Here is a 16,956-nt window from a genome sequence, read left to right as displayed (position 1 = left end):
AAGTACAGTTGAGGGTAAAAAAATGTAGGAATAAAGCTCTGCTGGTATAATGGCTAAAGCAGATTGTGCTGCAGTTATTTTTCTATAATTTAAAAGTAAAATTCAGGCAAGTCAAAATGTTTTCTCTGGTAGATTCAAGGATGTCCAGCTCACTTTTAGAAATAATCCTGTGGAACTTTGATACTTCTGTTTCTCTAAGTTAAGTCCTAAGGGAAACAAAAGACAGCCAGGCCCCAGATCACCTTCCCAGCTTCAGTGAAAGCCTGAAACTCTCTCATATTGGTCATATTTACTTTCCAACTTAAACAACTGTTCACCAATGTTAGTAACAATAGAGAAAACCTTATTCCTTATTATACCCCTTGGAAAAAAAAATCTAGCCTCTGACACTTTTCTCCATGTATGTAATATTTAACAAACAGCTGCTGATGTATAAATACAAAATACACCTGGAATCAGCAAGAACCAGGTGCTCAACCTGGGCACACTTCGTGCAGCACAAACCTGGAGCAGGTTTGGGGTTTGAGTGATTTAGGATCCCTGCAGCATTTTTCAGGGCTTTTCAGCAGAATGTGTTTGTGGGGTTATACCCAACATGCTGACAGGTTTTCTGCTGCTTCTTCCTCTAGAGGGAAGAGAGCTCAGCACATTTAATTGGAGGTATAGACACAAAATATATGAATTAAAAAAAAAAAAGAAAGGAGAAAGGGAAGGGGCCAGGAGCCCATTAAGTGTCTCAAATGAGGAGAAGACAAAAAAAATCTGAGTGGGTTGCTTATTCCTGATGTTCCTTAAAATGAAAGTAAAAGCAGCTGATTTTTGCAAACGATCATTGACTTTATGGCTTTATTTCCATCATAAAAATAAAGGGAGGGCTGAAGGGACAAAATAATTGAAGCAGCTGCTAATAGCATTTTAAATTTCAGGCTGATTTTATTGGAAAAACATCTCTGCAATGGTTATTAATGAGCAGTTGAACGAGTTGCATGAATACTTTGTATTTTTTAGGTTTTGTAGCAAAATTCTTGCTCAGATATCTAATGAGATAAATAAATCTTAGGCCCTTTATGCAATTATCTGAACCACTGAAGAAATGGGGAAGGGAAAAACAGCTTTGAGGAATCCAAACCAAGGCTGCAGTTGTGTCATTTCTCAGCAAAGGATGGGCAAGTGTTGTGATTTACAAATTAAACCTTCTCCTTGTGCTTGGTGGCAGTTTAAGCTTCATTTGTGCATCAGCTTAGCTGGGTACTCGTGTAGCAAAGCCTTCTCTTAATCTGAATTTCTGAAAGCCAGAAGGGGGGACTCAGCTCCTTCCTGGCCTGCCAAGAGAGCATTCCTTGCCTCAATGCTGTTTGTATTTCACAGAGTTTCACATTGTGTGAAATTAATGGCGTGTGATGAACCCTGCATTCAGGGAGCAGAGAAAGTTTGTATCTGTGCTGTGCTGGGCGAGTTTATAAACTGTGGATCCTGAGAAATGTTTTGAAATGTCAGATGTTGGTATTTTGTGGCTTAGATGTGAAGCAAACACTGAAAGCAAGAGGCAAATTAAGAAGAGGAAGAGGGAAAAAATCATAGGATTTGGTTCTCCAAACCTAGTATTTGGCACTGGAAATAATTCCTAGCTGGTGGCTGAGCTTTTTTGGGGTGTTTTTTGTCCTGGTAAAGGAGAAAAGTGCTCTTGTCTGGAGTGCCTCAGGTGGGGAAGCTGTGAGGAGTCCCCGGGCCTGAGCTGTGGTCTCACATCCACGGTGCAGTCGTGTCTGGGCGTTGTTGCCAGCAGAGAGTGTACAGAGAGAAGGAGGCTGTGTGGTTTTGTCAGTAATTCAGAAACCACAAGCAGGATTTTTCTGGCTTTATAGGCAGAGCTGGCTTTGAGAGTGCTTGACGTGCTCCAAAACGTGCAAAGGCTGCTGGGCTCAGTCAGGGACACGGCAAGATTGCTCTGTGATTTCCTTCCATTTCTCCTTTGAGGACTGTATCAGCCTCCTTGCATTTCTAAATTCAAAATCACCATGGAAAAATTATGCTTGTAAAGGCCCTCAGCCCTTAAGATTCTCCCATAAAACCTTTGCCTCAAGAATATGCTCCAGTCTGAAGACCAAGGTTTTGTTAATTTGTGTTCTTGGTGTTAATTGTGAGTCTCTACCAGAGGAGTGAAATGATCTTATGGATGTTAAATAATCATGAAGTAAATTGGATTGATACAGTTTTTATTTGGAAAGAGGAAATGACTCCTGTATTGTTGTGGTTTACAGATATTTAAATGCTTAAACTAATTGCCGGCCTCAATTTTGAATGGGGAAGCAAAATCAAAGACATGATGTGCTCAGAGTTTCTCACAGCACTTGCCAGGAAGAATCCAAGTTTTGAAAGCAGTTGGCCTGCTTTCAGAAAGAGATTTTAATGAGATTAAAAGAGAAAGAATGTGCAAGTTTGATTAGAAAGTTTGGCCGTGCTCTGACAATGGGTTCTTGCAAGCCAGCACAGAAAATGCTGTGTTGTTTTTAGGGGTAGAATTGATTTGTTCTGAAACATGAAAAGCAGGAATGAGTGGGTAAAAAAATATTGCAGCACAATGTCCTGGGTTAGTGTGAGAGAATCCATCCTGTTGGGCACACTGCCGAGTCTAGAAGGCAACTTCAGTGGCCCAGTTTTCTCCTTGATTTTTCAGTTTTTCAGCTGGTTATTTGCCAGTCAGAATTGAACCAAGGATTTTGTGGGTTGTGCAAAGCAACCTGATTTCAAAACAGAAGGTTTCACACCGATCTTTCACTTTCCTTGTGTCAGGGCTTCTCCTCCAGCTTGGGTGGAGAGCAGTGTTGGAATATTCTGGAGCTTGGCAAGGCAGGGAGAGCCTGGTGCATGAGGAAAGATCCATTTGCTTATAGGCACACCCCCAGGAATAGCTCAAATAAATAAATAAATAAATGTGCAAGTTCGGGGCTAAAATTGCTTCCAAAAGTCTCTTTGATTATCCATATCCACTTGGTCAGGCTCCTGTCACCGTGGTTTATCAGTAAGTAACAGAGCTGGGCTGAGGAGGCCATGGGGGGTGGGAGGGGCAGCTTGTGAACACTTATTTTAAATGACCTGGATCTGCAAAGGCTCGAGAATCACTGAGTCAGTATAAAGGCAATAAAACGAGGTCTTTTGGTCCTTATAACAATGATTGAAAGGCTGTTTTCTTTCTCATTTAACATGCAGCAAGGACATATGGGAGAAGGCGAGGTAACAATATTCCTCTTTAATTTTCTAATGTTGACAATGTCTCATGGGAGAAATAACATTAAGTTTTTACTAGAGGGCAAAGTCCAAACTTTAAGCTTATAAGGGAGCACTTTCACATACGTTTACATAGTCTGCATGCCATAAATCAGCATTTTAACTGGATTAGGGAGTACCCGAGGCTGAAATGATCACAGTGGACATCACCTGGATGGTTTGTGACCCTGGGGGGCTGTGTTGCTGTGTTTGTGTGTGTGTGTTATGAATGCCAATGCTGGAGGAGTTTATTTTGGGAATTTTGGGTTCTGATGGAACATAAATGCAGTGAGTGTCTGACCTGCTGGGTTCAGTGTGTGTGGAGCTCTCCAGCAGCAGCAGAGGGGCCTGGAAGGGGTGGTTAGGTTTGGGAATTGCTCCCTCCCAACAATACCTGCAGGACTGGGGTCTTAAGAGATGAAACAAATGACATGTGCACCAGTTCCTTAGGAAAAAACAAGGTTGAAATCAATATTACAATATTTTTATCATAGTAGGAATGAGGTTTGCCCAGCTACAGAAAGAGGCCTGATTATACTTGACTGTTATTTTTATTAAAGGTGTGTAAAACATTCTTGAAATTTCAAATAAGGCAACCTGACCGAGCCTTCCATTTTTCATTCATAGAAATTCTATGGACTGGATTTTATTACCTTTTTTTTTTTTCCTTTCAGCTTCTTAGCTGTCTGGTTTTTGTCACAGAAAATGTCTGTATCTTGGTCAGATTTTCTGTTTTCAAGATATTTTCCTTTTTAAAACCAATTTCTTTCAAGGGGAGGGAGCAAAACCAGGATAAATTAACCTCACCAGTACATTTCTGTGGTAGATTGGGATGAATCCTGAAAAAACAGACACAGTGTATCACATCATAGACAAAAGGAAATGTATCCTAGAACTTGTAGCATGCCTCATTACTTACTCTCCCTATATATACTTATTCCTAAAATACTCCTTAAATAAATAGAAGTCTCAGTTTGCTGTGTAGCTGTTGAATATTGGAACTAAAGAGGGAATTCTTGGCAGAGAACAGCTCCTGTGCTCTATTTATGATATTATACAGTGGCGTTTATAACAAAGAACCTTATTTTAAAAAAATATTATTAAGGAACTCTATGATAAAGGATTATCATAGAAAGATGCTGGACTGCAAGGGGAACATTTCTCATTTTACAACATCTTCTCTTAGAGTGAGGCCATTTAAAAAACTCTGTTGTAACACCGAAGTAAAGTTGTAGGAGGGACAAAATTTTCAGTCTTGGCAGTAAATGACAATGTAATGCTTTCCTCAGGTTATTTTCTAGTGGGTGGCTTATTATATGTTTTGATATCAGGTAATTTAATTGTGTAATATATTTAACTGGTAGAATTCTTGTTTTCCCAATTTCACCTTGAAATTTTATCTATTCCTTGCAAGAAGCTGTTCACTGGAAAATGGAATAGATGGCTTGATGTTGTGAAAGCCCCAAAAACCAAATTGGCTGTTCCCTTCCCTTTTTATACTTTTTAAAAGAAACCTCATTGGAAACACAAAATATTATGGAAAGCAGTCATCTCGAGCACCCGTTAGAAATCCTGGTTTCTTATGAGGAAGAACCTTTCCTCTGAAATGAAGCATTTGAGCTGCTGGATGATGCTGGAAACTGAAAGGGTGCAATGAAATCGAGAACATAACTGCTCATTCAGAGGGCAAATCACTCCCAGTTCTGCTGATGCAGCAACTGGTGCATTTTCCCCAATTATTCCAACAGTGTGCGCTTTGTTCTGTTAGTATGGTTTTTTTTCCCTGTTTTTCTTTTTTTCCAACCCCCTCTTCAGGTCAGTCCTCGCTGTTCCCGATGGAGGATGGGTTCCTGGACGACGGACGTGGGGATCAGAGCCTGCACAGCGGCTTGGGGTCTCCCCACTGCTTCTCCCACCAGAACGGGGAGCGCGTGGAACGCTACTCCCGCAAGGTCTTTGTTGGGGGGCTGCCTCCGGACATCGATGAAGGTACAGAGCCTCACCCAGGGCAGAAACCTTTTGTCTGCCAGCTCAGGGATGGGTGTTCTCCAAGCTTTGATATGGAAATGGATCTTTCACGTGTCAGATAATTCAAGTGAGTTTAGGCCTTGGCGTTGTTCTGCCGCCAAAGAGCAAAATCACGTTGTCACACATTAAACTGACTTCAGCAGGATAAAAAGTACAAAAGTGCAAAATGAAACAAGTCAGTATCACCTGTGGAAACTCATAAATCCATTGCAATCATTTTACAGGCCCCAGAAGACAGTAGCAGGAAAAGCTGCTCATAGTTTTGTAAGGTCTGTGTGGGGTGTCAAGTCCTAACTCTATGTTTGGTTGCTCCTGTGTAATTGAGGTTGTTTCCAGCAATGATTTTTGTCCACTGGTAGCTCTTGACCCGTGCATGGTGAGAACCCAGACAGGAATGAATCTGTGCAGGGCATCCTGAGGGCCCAGAGGTTTGTGGTGGTCCATCACACAAATACAGGTGGCAGAATACTGCAGTCGTTATTAAAATACAATTAAAAAGTCAGGTACAGGTGTTGTGCAGATTCGTTTCACCGGAGCTCTGTGTTCTGTGTGTATGAGCCTGCTGGGGTAGTGGTTAGAAGAAATGCAGCAATAAAGCTGAAGAGTTTTGTTCTTAGTCACAGAATTGTTTTAATCCCCACTTTTTTTTTTGTGGCAGAGCTTCTAAAGCCCCGCTGTGACATGGCAACCTGAACTTCATGTCTCCATGCTCTCATGTCACCCATGAGAGCAGTTGAAGCTGGATTATTATGACAGTATAGATGCAGTGGCTCAGTTCCTGAGAATTAGTGGGTTGTGAGCTTTTATTTATAATTATCAGCAGAAAAAGAAGTTTGAGCTTTGGCCTGTCTTGTTTTATAAGGAGTGTTCTGTCTTGTCACAAAGATGCCCCATCAGCTGCTGAACCTGGAGGGTCACAGAATGTTTGTTTATAGGATGAAGCTACCTGAAATCAGTGTCTTTCAAATGCCTTAAGTTGAATTTATTCTAAGCTCATGCCTTTTCCCTTCTCTCCTGTTCCAGATGAGATCACTGCAAGTTTTCGGCGTTTTGGACCTTTGATTGTAGACTGGCCTCACAAGGCAGAGAGCAAATCTTATTTTCCTCCTAAAGGTAAATACTTGCAAACCAGAAAGATGAGCATTTTAGAATGATTTTTTGTGATAAAAGATAAGATTGGTCTGACAGTGACCCAGTGTTTAGGGGGAAAAAAGAATTTAATCCTTGGGATTGTTCTATACTGGTGAAGTTTCAAATATGGCTTTGCAGTTATTATTCACTGCAAGAATTCTTCCTTAACTTCCTGTTTTTACTTTATTCCATTTTTCCCTCTTCCCATTGTTGTACATGTAGCAACAATTTTTTAAGGCACTAAATGCCTTCCACAGCAGCTGGGAAGGATTAGTCCCTTAGGTGAAAAACCAGACCACTTTTAGGTTGGAAATGTGTGCTGAGAGCACCTTAAATCTTTTCCCTTCCTGTGTGGCAGCGTGATGTCAAACCTAATTCTGAGTTAAATTCTGATCCTATAGACAAGCAGACAGCAGCAGTGATGTTTGTGTTTTCCCTTGGCCAGGATATGCATTTTTGCTGTTCCAAGATGAAAGCTCTGTGCAGGCACTGATTGATGCATGCATTGAAGAAGATGGAAAGCTCTATCTCTGTGTTTCCAGCCCCACTATCAAAGACAAACCGGTAGGTGGAATTGTCAGGGCCTGCACAATTCTTGGGTGATATTCACAAATTGGGCTCTTCACATGCAGCTCTTTCTGTATTCAGAACATTAATGTTAAAATTTCTTTAAGGTGTCAAATTAAGAAGAGAAAAGACCAACTTAGTGCTTTTGAACTAGACATAAGAAAGTTTTTTAGTCTAGTTGCAATGCTTATTTTTATCAGAAAAAGATGTATTTCCAGACAGGTATTTTATGCTTGCTAATGATGAACATGTAGAATTCATATTGTCTGAGTGTTGTATGTAACAGATAAATCCTAAAAAACATACCATGGCATTGAACTGTAAATTATTAATATACAAATGGTTGGGGGGGCTGATGCAAGTCTGTCAATAGCTGGGGAGAATTCTCCTCTAGTCCTGTGCTTCAAATTTTGGCCAGCTGTAGCCAAACACAAAGCAGCACAATAACTAAACGGGCAACTCTGGAGCCTGCTGCACTGAGATAAGGCTGGGACCACAGGAGCAGTGCAGATCTGTGTGACCAGGGGGGTTGTACAGCACAGCTCAGTCATGATTAAGTAAATGTGTCAGCAGAGGGTGAGGGCTGTTTTTCCCCAGAAATTTGGGTAACAAGGAAGTGATGAAATTTAGCATCCTCAAATGGTCTGTCTTAAGAGAGCTCGTTACCATTTCATTTTGAGAAATGATTGCTGAACAAGTAGAGTTTAGAAAGAAAAGCTGTTTAAGAAGTTTTCTTCTCATAGGACGCTGTTGTAATTTATATTACTGAGACACTTTGAATTGTGAATGGTTAAAAAAACCAGGCTTTTTGTCCATAGGTTCAGATCCGGCCTTGGAACCTTAGTGATAGTGATTTTGTTATGGATGGTTCCCAGCCTCTTGACCCAAGAAAAACCATTTTTGTTGGTGGTGTTCCTCGGCCTTTACGAGCAGGTACACACTGCAGCATTGGGCATGTTGGATGTGCAGCCTGGTTTGGGGAGCACTGGGGGAAGCGAGCCTGGCAGCGAGGGAATATTGAGTGTGGTGACACAGTGGGGGACACGAACCATCCTGAGGTGGTGCTTTGAGAGAAACAAGCGAGCCTAGAGCCCTGTTTGGTTTTGCTTTGTGCTGCAGTGGAGCTGGCGATGATCATGGACCGGCTCTACGGAGGGGTTTGCTACGCCGGTATCGACACCGACCCCGAGCTCAAGTACCCCAAAGGAGCTGGGCGGGTGGCATTTTCCAACCAGCAGAGCTACATTGCTGCTATCAGCGCCCGCTTCGTCCAGCTGCAGCACGGAGAGATTGATAAACGGGTAAGGCCTGCGCCCCCCTGCTCCTCTGCAAACGCTCTCCCTGCCTCAGAGGTGTGCTTGGCAGCGTTACACCAGCTTAATCCCATTTTTAGTGCCTCTCAGATGCAGCACGGGATGAAAGCGGAGTGGTGGGGAGCTGGCGGTGCTGGCACGTGGGAGGTGACTGTGAAAAAGACTTTCTCGAGTTGCTGAGTGTAGTGGGAAGTGTGGCAGCTGCCTTGGCCTTTTCCAAGAATGTTGTGCTCCTCAGATGCTCCCACTGCAAGGATTTGTGGTGTTTGTGAGATGCAGGGAGGGAGGTGTCTGCCAAGGATGGGGCATCTCTTACTCCTGCTCTGCATCCTTTGGGAGAAGAGGCAGAAGCACCCCAATGTGTGCTGGGTGCCCAAGAGCATCCTGGTAATGCCTTGCAAACTTGTTACTGTGCCCTGCAGCCTCCCTCCACAGCCTGTGCAAAGGCTGTGCTTGCTTATTTCATTCCTTTATTATTGTATTCCTTATTATTTTAAATTAGAGCAATATGCCAAATGGATCAGCTTTCTGCCCTCTTCATCTCTCTAAAATGTAACTGCCAGTTACAGTGATCTTCAGACCACAATTTTGGGAAACTCAGATGCTCACATCTCCTCTTGTAATTCATCCTTTGTCTCTGGATTTTTCCTACATGACTGTCACTGCTGATCTTAATTTTAAAGTTAATACAGTGGAAAACCTCCAAACTTGCCTGATTAGCCCATTATCTTTTCACTTCTGCTTTGGCTATAAAGCAGAAGAATTGTAACAACAATTTGACTGTGGGCCTGTGAGTTGGAATGTCTTTGTTCTAATCTTGGCTCTGAAAATAAGTTCTGTACAGCTTTGAACAAATAATTTGGGCTGCCCTTGTGCAACTTGTGCTTGCATAAGCAGACACTTGGGTGAATAGGTCCATTGAAGCTGGTGGGACTACAAATTTAAGTAAGTACTTGTGAACGCTGAAAAAAAATTTTGCAATCTATTTCCCCTTCCTTCTCTCTCCCCACTCCCTATTTCCTCATTTTTTATGAAGTTTTTGTGTGGGGAGATAATGCTCACAGAGGATTCATTATAAGAGAAATTGGGTGCATGAGGGAGGTAAAAATACAGCAACACTAGTTTTTATTAAGGTTCTATTTATTATTAGTTTCCCAATACTGTTTTTCTGTAAAAAGAAAAATAAAATGAGTAAAAAATACCCCAGTAACAAGAAGGGATTTCCTGTAAAATGAGGCAAGGAGGTGCTGCTAAAGGGTGTGCTCTGAGATAATGCACAGGAAGGGTTCAGTGGCTGGGGCTCCCGCCCTGAGTGGAGAACTGTAACTGAGGCTTTCTCTGGAGCTGGGAAATCCTCTGTGCCCAGCTCAGGGAGCAGTTACAGCCGTGTCACACTCGGAATTAATGTGACAAGGACACCTGAGCTGCAGTTTGGCCTCTGAAGGTGGCTGAGCAGAGGGAACGGAGCAGAATCAGCACACGAAGGAGGCCTGTGTGGCATCTTTGTCCTTTTAGCGCTTGGAGAAGGCAGCACTCCTCAAAAAATTCCCAACCTCCCACTGCACAGCAGATTAGGGGATGGGGAATGTGGTGTTAGGAATATTTGCCTGCTTCTGCTCTTGTACAAATTGACTGAGTTGGCAGGGCAGGGTTTTGGGAAATGCAACTTGAGCACTGGAAGAGGAGAAAACCAGGTCATTAAAAAGGCTGCTGTGCTCTGTCTGAGCAGTTTATGTGTCCTGTAAGCAAAAATGACATCAAACTACTGCAGTGCCGTCTGGACTGTGATAAAATTGGGTGGGTTTAAAAACCCAGGAACTTGTGAATGTCCTTATTTGCCTGAGGTGTGTCCAAGGCCTGTGAGGTGCAGAGGGGAGCAGCCCCAGGCCAGATGCAGAGATAACAGCAGAGATACCAGTCACGGCCTGGGTGTTTGAAAATGTTGGTGAAAACATCACATTCAGTGAGCTTCAGAGAAGGTTCACAAACCCTTCTAGAGCAGGAACTTGTACCTATATTTATTTCTGCTGTTCTGAGTTCCTGCTCATCACCTGGCCCTTAATGCCAGCAGCGTAGGAGGGCATCAGTCCCGTGTTAAGCCTCTCTTTTGATCCCAACAAGATCAGGTGGATTTCCCTTTGCTGAGAGGACTAAGCCATGGAAAAAATACAGAAATGAAGTGTTTAGAGAATAAATGAATTGTCTTAATGTTGAAAAATCAGAGACTGAAATTTGCAGGCCATGTGCATATTTAATCAGCAGTTACAGTGTTGTATAAACACTTTCCATTTCTGCCTGAAAGGGACGGAGCTTAATTGGGAATCAGAAATAACTCCCATAATTATCCACGGTTTTGGTGTCAGCCAATACGTTGTTTGAGCCTTTCTGTAAATTAGTGACAGCAGGTGTCAGACTGATGCTCAGCACTGATTTCTGGGGTTTTTCTGAAGGATCAAGGAGGGGGTAGAAGTGTTGAAGTGCCTGGAATTCGGGGTGTTCAACAGCCACGTTCAGGTGTCATGAGGGGGAAATCTTGGTTCTAGCATACCCTACTGCAAAACTGCTGCCTGCCCTGCTAAAACACGGGTGTGGAGTTAAGAATTTGCACTGAAGAATGACCAACTGTCTCGTTTTGTGGCTGCAGGTGGAAGTTAAGCCATATGTCTTGGACGATCAGCTGTGTGACGAGTGTCAGGGCGCCCGCTGCGGCGGGAAGTTCGCCCCGTTCTTCTGTGCTAACGTGACGTGTCTGCAGTATTACTGTGAATATTGCTGGGCTGCTATCCATTCCCGTGCCGGCAGGGAATTCCACAAGCCCCTGGTGAAGGAGGGAGGGGACCGCCCGAGACATATTTCATTCCGCTGGAACTAAAGGATCGCTCATTTGCAGGCCTCCAATTAAGTGCACTCTTCTGTTCCTCCCCACCCCGCCCCTCACTCACAGCATGTCCTTTTGTAGTAGTCTGTAATTTAACAATAGTCTAATGAAAGAATGACCTATAATGGGTATTTTATAGAATCTTGTCATTGAAAACTGTATTGGGAACTCCTTTTCGTATCAATAACATGTTGCAAGTGAGTTGCATTCTCTTGTCTTTACTACCGAGAGAACACTTAATTTCCTGCAACGTTTTCATAGAGGAGAGAAAAAATATTAAGAGAAGAGAATTGAAACAATAGAGTATTTTGGTTTTTTAATTAAATTATTGTTAATAAAGAACATAATAATACTTTTATTAAATAACCGTGTAACAATAACACTATCAGTCTGTTCTGACACTTTTCCCCCAGGGAAGCCTGTTTTTGCCTCTCTTTATTTTTTTTTGTTTGTTTTTGGATTTTTCCAGCAACAGATGAAGTTAGCATTTACCTACCAACAGGAAAGAGCATGTTTAAAGCAACAGAAATGCATGAGCAAAGTTGAAGCAGCACTATAATAATGATCTTTTTTGTTTGTTTTTTATTTTTAAACTCTTTTAAGGGTTTTGAGGCTGAAATTTTAGCTCGGTGTGTATCTGACCGTGCCTCTTGCTACCACCCACATCCAAATTACTAACGAGATAAGCAGAGCATACTATATTTTCATCAAAATGATTACATTTTAAGAATTCCTGAATGTAAAAGTTGAGTAAAGTTACTACTGAGGGGGGAGTGCACTTTTTTTTTCTTTAAGAGAGTTCAATTGTCTGGTTACAGCCCTAGATATCCTACCAAAGCTAGAGTAATGACAACTAGTGAACTGGCATTTCCTCTCCTGAAGGATAAATATATAGATTTTATTTTTGATGGCTATATATAACTCTATATCCTAATATACTAACATTCATCAGGGGCCAGCCTTTGCTCTCCATTTTGACGTGAAAAAGTAGAAAACCTAAAGATACCTCAAGGATATCACTGATTTTTACTGGAGTTTAGATATTCCATTGTGGCACACAAACTCAAATTGGCTGCTTACTGGTTTCCCATCTTGGCTGTAAAGTCAGTTTTGGATCCCCTCAAATTTAGCTGTAACAGAAGGCATGAACCCAAGGAGTTTCCAAGCCCTGCTCTGCACCGCCGGCTGAATTTTGCGCACGGAATGGTGCAAGTGTGCAGATGCCTTTCTTATTCTTCCTGTAGAAAGAATCCCAGCTCAGATCCCAGCTCTTCAGAACTAATTGTGGGGATATAAAGACACGCAGGTGGAAGTGCCAACACCGCTAATTCACGCCGGCTTTATTGGAACTCAGTCCTACCTTGAGAAGCATCAGCCCAGGACACGCGAACCGAACGCTGACGAGTGGGTGCAGAGGGTTTAGTTTGAAACACATGAATGAAGGAGTAGTTCTGAAAATTTATGTTTAGTACCTTTGAACTAAATGCCCTGGCCAACTTCTCCACCAAGGATGTAGCAGTGTGCAAACAAAGTGATTCTGTGGCAATCTCTGCCCGGCCCCAGGGGCCTGGGACCACCCGAGAGTCTCCCAAACCAAAGATTTGCCCTGGCACTGCTTGGAAAACATCTGCTCCCTTCAAAACCCCCCTCATCCCTTTCCCCCAGCCCCCATTATCTTTATGAGAAGCAGTTTTTTCTGTTCAATACAGGCTTTAATGAACTGATACCTTACCAAGTTCCAAAGGTCAAAATGGAGACATTTGCTGTCTATTAGTCAAGTATAGCAAGGGAGCTGCTTTTACTGAAATCCCTGAAAATATTGACAACAGTAATGCAAATGCAGAGTGCTCTTGTGTAGATTGTCAGGGACTTTTTTTTCTCTGAAGTACATAATTCTAGTTGGAATGTTCCTTTCATTTTTTTAATGCTTGTAGGTGGCTTGGGGTGTGCTATTGTGCCGATCCTACCCAACAAACAGGTGAGGTGGGTTTCCATTACAAGAAAATAACACTGTTTGAGAACTAGCTTTGAATAATAATTTTTTCCCTTTGTACATGACCTGCTGAATTTCGGTACAGTGTTTTTGTAGCTAACTTATTTTGTCATGCACATAATGTATATTTGTTATGCACTACTTTTGTATATCTTGTTTTTCCAACAGTGAGCATTTTTAGGCACACTTTTCACTGACGGGATATCTCTTTATGCAATACCTCAATTTTTCATATTGCAAAGAGTAGCTTTTTGTACTTTTATTACTGAGAGATCTTCATATACTTCATTTTTTAATATAAATAATTTTAATAAATTTTATTTTCTTATATTCTGCTTTTTATACATTTCAGTGCTCTGCATACATTTTGAATTATGGATGTTGTGCACTGGCAATGCTATTTTAGAATCTGCAGAGAAAAGAAAGCATGTTGCTTAAACATCTTAGCCCAGCACCAGGTATTTGGTGTACATATAATTTAAGAAATAGTATATGTAAAGTTGAGAATTAAAGAAGAAAAAGCATGAAAGTGACAAATGACACTTGTCTTTAGACCCATGAAATTTAAATGCATAAATATAGTGTAGAAATTTAAAAGTCAAGAACCATCAAAATTGTCTACCGCTTCTTACTGAGTTTTTAAAAATTATACACAAATGCAGACGTTTTTGGTGAATGTTTAGCCATTTTTATTATTAATAAAGAATCGATGTTAGGTGTTTGATGCAGAACCGTGTCTGCTCTTTTAAATTATATTTAAAGAATAAAAGAGAGCCTGCTAGGTGGCAGGCATGTAATGTTAGTATGCATGACTAATGTAAGAAATCGTTATTCTACTAATATTCACTTGTGATTGTGTGACAAGCGTGTTTACAGATCCTTTGGTTACACTTCGATTTACAGGGCATACACAATTCTCTCCATTACTCTGTGCTTCAACAGTGCTGGCCAAGCCTCCTGATGGCACGGGGCTCTCTGGGGTTACCGTGTAGCCCCAGGCTCATTAACGTGTAATTAGCTACCGGTGGGGGGGGTGTCATTAATGAGCAGCGGCGTTCCAGGGGGAGTGACAGAGTAATTCCATGGTTATTTTTGCAATGTAAAATAAAGTGTTTCTGATTATTTTGTATGTAAAGGAACCCCACTGCCCCGTGCTTTTTTGGTATAGTCTCTACTTCTCCATACACAGACCTCTGCAGAATGCAAATTTCAACCTTGCAGTGACTGAATTTAGCGTTTTATAAGGATGCTGTTGGAAAGACTTGATAATTCACCCCTTGTGTTTTTGAAGAGTTCAAACCTTCTGTTCAAAGGTGATTTAAAACTTGAATGTGATGGATTGTGGCAAGTTAACTTCAAGTTATGTGCAATACCTATTTCAGACTTCTGGAAGATCTTTGCAGTGTAATTCTTTGTTTTTAATTGCAGACATTTAAAAATGTCATTTTCTACTGTTCTAGTAAATCCTCTTTCTTGCTGGTGTTTCTAAAGAAAAGAATCAGAAATCAATCTTTCTACTAATGTAAATTTGAGATTATTTTTAAAAAAAAATGGAATAAAACGTTTTGGTCATTTGCTTTATTTTATTATCTTATTTTAAAGCTACTGTGATAGCATTGTAAGAATTGGGACAATATTGTATTCAACTGTTTTATTTTTTATATTTTTAAATTTTAAAGTATAATTAGTTTTTATAATTTTCATCAGATTTTTTTGTTATATTTTTTGGAAGTGAAACTTTTAGCAAGTGGGTGTCTAGTTTTTACTAATCCCTAATATGTTTTTCCCCCAATGTATTGCTCATATTATCAGAAGGAAAAGTTATTTAAGTATGTCAGTTAATTGTACTACTTGGCTGAATTTCCATATAGTTTTTACTGTGTATGGGGAGGTTGTAGTATTTATTATAGCATTTTAAATAAGGGTAATTCATTTTTTATTAAAGTCATTTTCACGTTTAAGTTCATATTTTTGTATGTTCTACTCTAAGTTATATAACACAAGTTACTTTTTTTAAAGAGTTCATTTGTTGAAGTGCTAGTGAAAATTAATGTTATTAAATAGTTTGCAAATGACTATTTATACCAGTATGCATATAATTTTTAAATATTTGTAATGTGAGATGTTGAATGAATAAAACTTTTAACTCAATGTTTCTCCTTAACCTTTTTATTTTGAGCTTCTTGTAGAACCTTGTCCCTTTGTGGCCGAAGCTCGTGGGGCTTGGGGAAGGGATTTTGTTGGGCTGTGTGGGGTGAAAAGGGCTTTAGGGGAAGTTCTGCTGCCCTGGTCAGTCACAAATGCAGCAAAGGTTCCTTGGGGAGGTGAAGATGCAGAAGTGAGGAGAGAACCACTGAGGCACAGGTAACCCCACCATGGTTTGGGCTGGAAGGGACCTTAAAAATCATCCAGTGCCAACCCCTGCTATGGGCAGGGACACCTCCCACTGTTCCAGGTGGCTCCAAGCCCGACCCAGCCTGGCCTCGGGCACTGCCAGGGATCCAGGAACAGCCACAGCTTCTCTGGGCACCCTGACAGGGAACAGTTTCTTCCCAATATCCCATCTGACCCTATTCTCTCAGTCTGAAGCCATTCCCTGTGTCCTGTCCCTCCATCCCTTGTAAAGGGTCTATTTCCATCTTTCCTTCAGCTACTGGAAAGCCACAGTTGGGTCAACCAAATCCTTCTTTTTTCCAGGCTGAACAATCCCAGCTCCTTCAGCCAGAGAGAGACCAGAGACCACCGTGTTGTGGGACAGAGAGAGAACCAGAGCGGGGCCAGGGCAGAGCCCAGCAAGGCAGGGACAGACAAGGAATCCTCTTTAATTGTCTCACGCTTGTGATCTGACAGTACCAGAGGGAAGGCATCTGACATTTTAGAGAACTTGCTCGTTTCAGCCTTTAATTTAAAATATCTAAACTTGAAATCTCTGGAAAGTCGTGTGAAGCTGTTGCTACCTTACAGATCTGCTCTTTGAGAGCTGTTCAACAGGTGCTTAAGGAATCCCAGAGTTGTGCCGCTAATCTTGAGTGCCATCACTGAAGGAATTGTGGTGCAAATGCTCAGTGGACGGTGAGTCTCATTCCTTTGTGCGGCTGCTCCGGGAAACGCGGGTCCTGCAGCTCTGATGGGATTAGTTCTGATCCCTTCACTTGCTTTTGCCTTCACCTGGTGCACTTGGAGCAGCTCCTGCCTTTGGAAATTGATTTTTAACAGCAATGTGAACCTTTGCTGGTGGTTCCATGCAGATATTCCCATTTCCCTTGCCATGACTGTTAGAACAGAAAGCTGGGATGCTTGGGATCAGGAGTGGCTGGAGGTGCATTGCCTGCCCAGTGAGTCAGGAATTCCTCGGTGCCAGCCAGGCAGCACCAGACACCCTTGACCAGCTCCAGCTGTGACTTGGCTGGGAAACTTTATCCCTCTGTTCCCTGCACTGGGATTGTTGGGAAATAGCCACAGTTCTTTCACTGTTTTCAAGTGCAAATGGTCTTTCAGACAACGTGTGCTTATTTATGTGTTCATGTTTTTTCACAAGTGTGACAGACTTGAAATCTGGTCCTGGAGTATGGAAGGGTTGAGGCTTTGGATGCCGTGGTGGTGGAACCAGCAATGTCCTTCACAAACAGGGCACTCCCTGCCTGACTCCAAAGTCCTGCAAACTTAGAGTTTCTCAGGATCCAACATCTGATTTACAGTTGGGGATTACAGTGTATATTCATTCTAGAATTCTCCTGTTCTGAAGATTGCAGAATCCTTGGTGAATGTTTAAGTTTTCT

The 16,956-nt window shown here is 41.7% G+C and overlaps 1 protein-coding gene across 6 annotated transcripts in view; it reads left to right on the top strand.

Annotated features, from left to right (window-relative positions):
• The window catches only part of CPEB4 (cytoplasmic polyadenylation element binding protein 4), a 38,440-nt gene extending 23,112 nt beyond the window's left edge, over window positions 1-15,328 (top strand). The window contains exons 3-11 of one of the 6 annotated variants that reach the window (XR_011004393.1): window positions 3,211-3,234; window positions 5,083-5,256; window positions 6,319-6,408; window positions 6,872-6,990; window positions 7,812-7,926; window positions 8,113-8,294; window positions 10,951-13,162; window positions 13,530-13,635; window positions 14,367-15,328. Coding sequence is in view for 2 of the 6 variants with exons in the window: in XM_068206138.1 (XP_068062239.1) it covers window positions 3,211-3,234; window positions 5,083-5,256; window positions 6,319-6,408; window positions 6,872-6,990; window positions 7,812-7,926; window positions 8,113-8,294; window positions 10,951-11,178 (932 nt within the window). In the remaining 4 variants the exon portion in view is untranslated. Of the gene's footprint in view, window positions 1-3,210; window positions 3,235-5,082; window positions 5,257-6,318; window positions 6,409-6,871; window positions 6,991-7,811; window positions 7,927-8,112; window positions 8,295-10,950 lie in introns of all 6 variants that reach the window. The other 5 variants (XR_011004394.1, XR_011004391.1, XR_011004392.1 and 2 more) reach the window with 5 other exon arrangements.
• The last annotated feature ends 1,628 nt before the right edge of the window (window positions 15,329-16,956 follow it).

Source organism: Anomalospiza imberbis, chromosome 15 (assembly GCF_031753505.1).
Source record: "Anomalospiza imberbis isolate Cuckoo-Finch-1a 21T00152 chromosome 15, ASM3175350v1, whole genome shotgun sequence".
NCBI classification, from domain to species: domain Eukaryota; kingdom Metazoa; phylum Chordata; class Aves; order Passeriformes; family Viduidae; genus Anomalospiza; species Anomalospiza imberbis.
The sequence above is the reverse complement of the archived record's forward strand: the minus strand, read 5'-3'. Positions and strand labels throughout refer to the sequence as shown.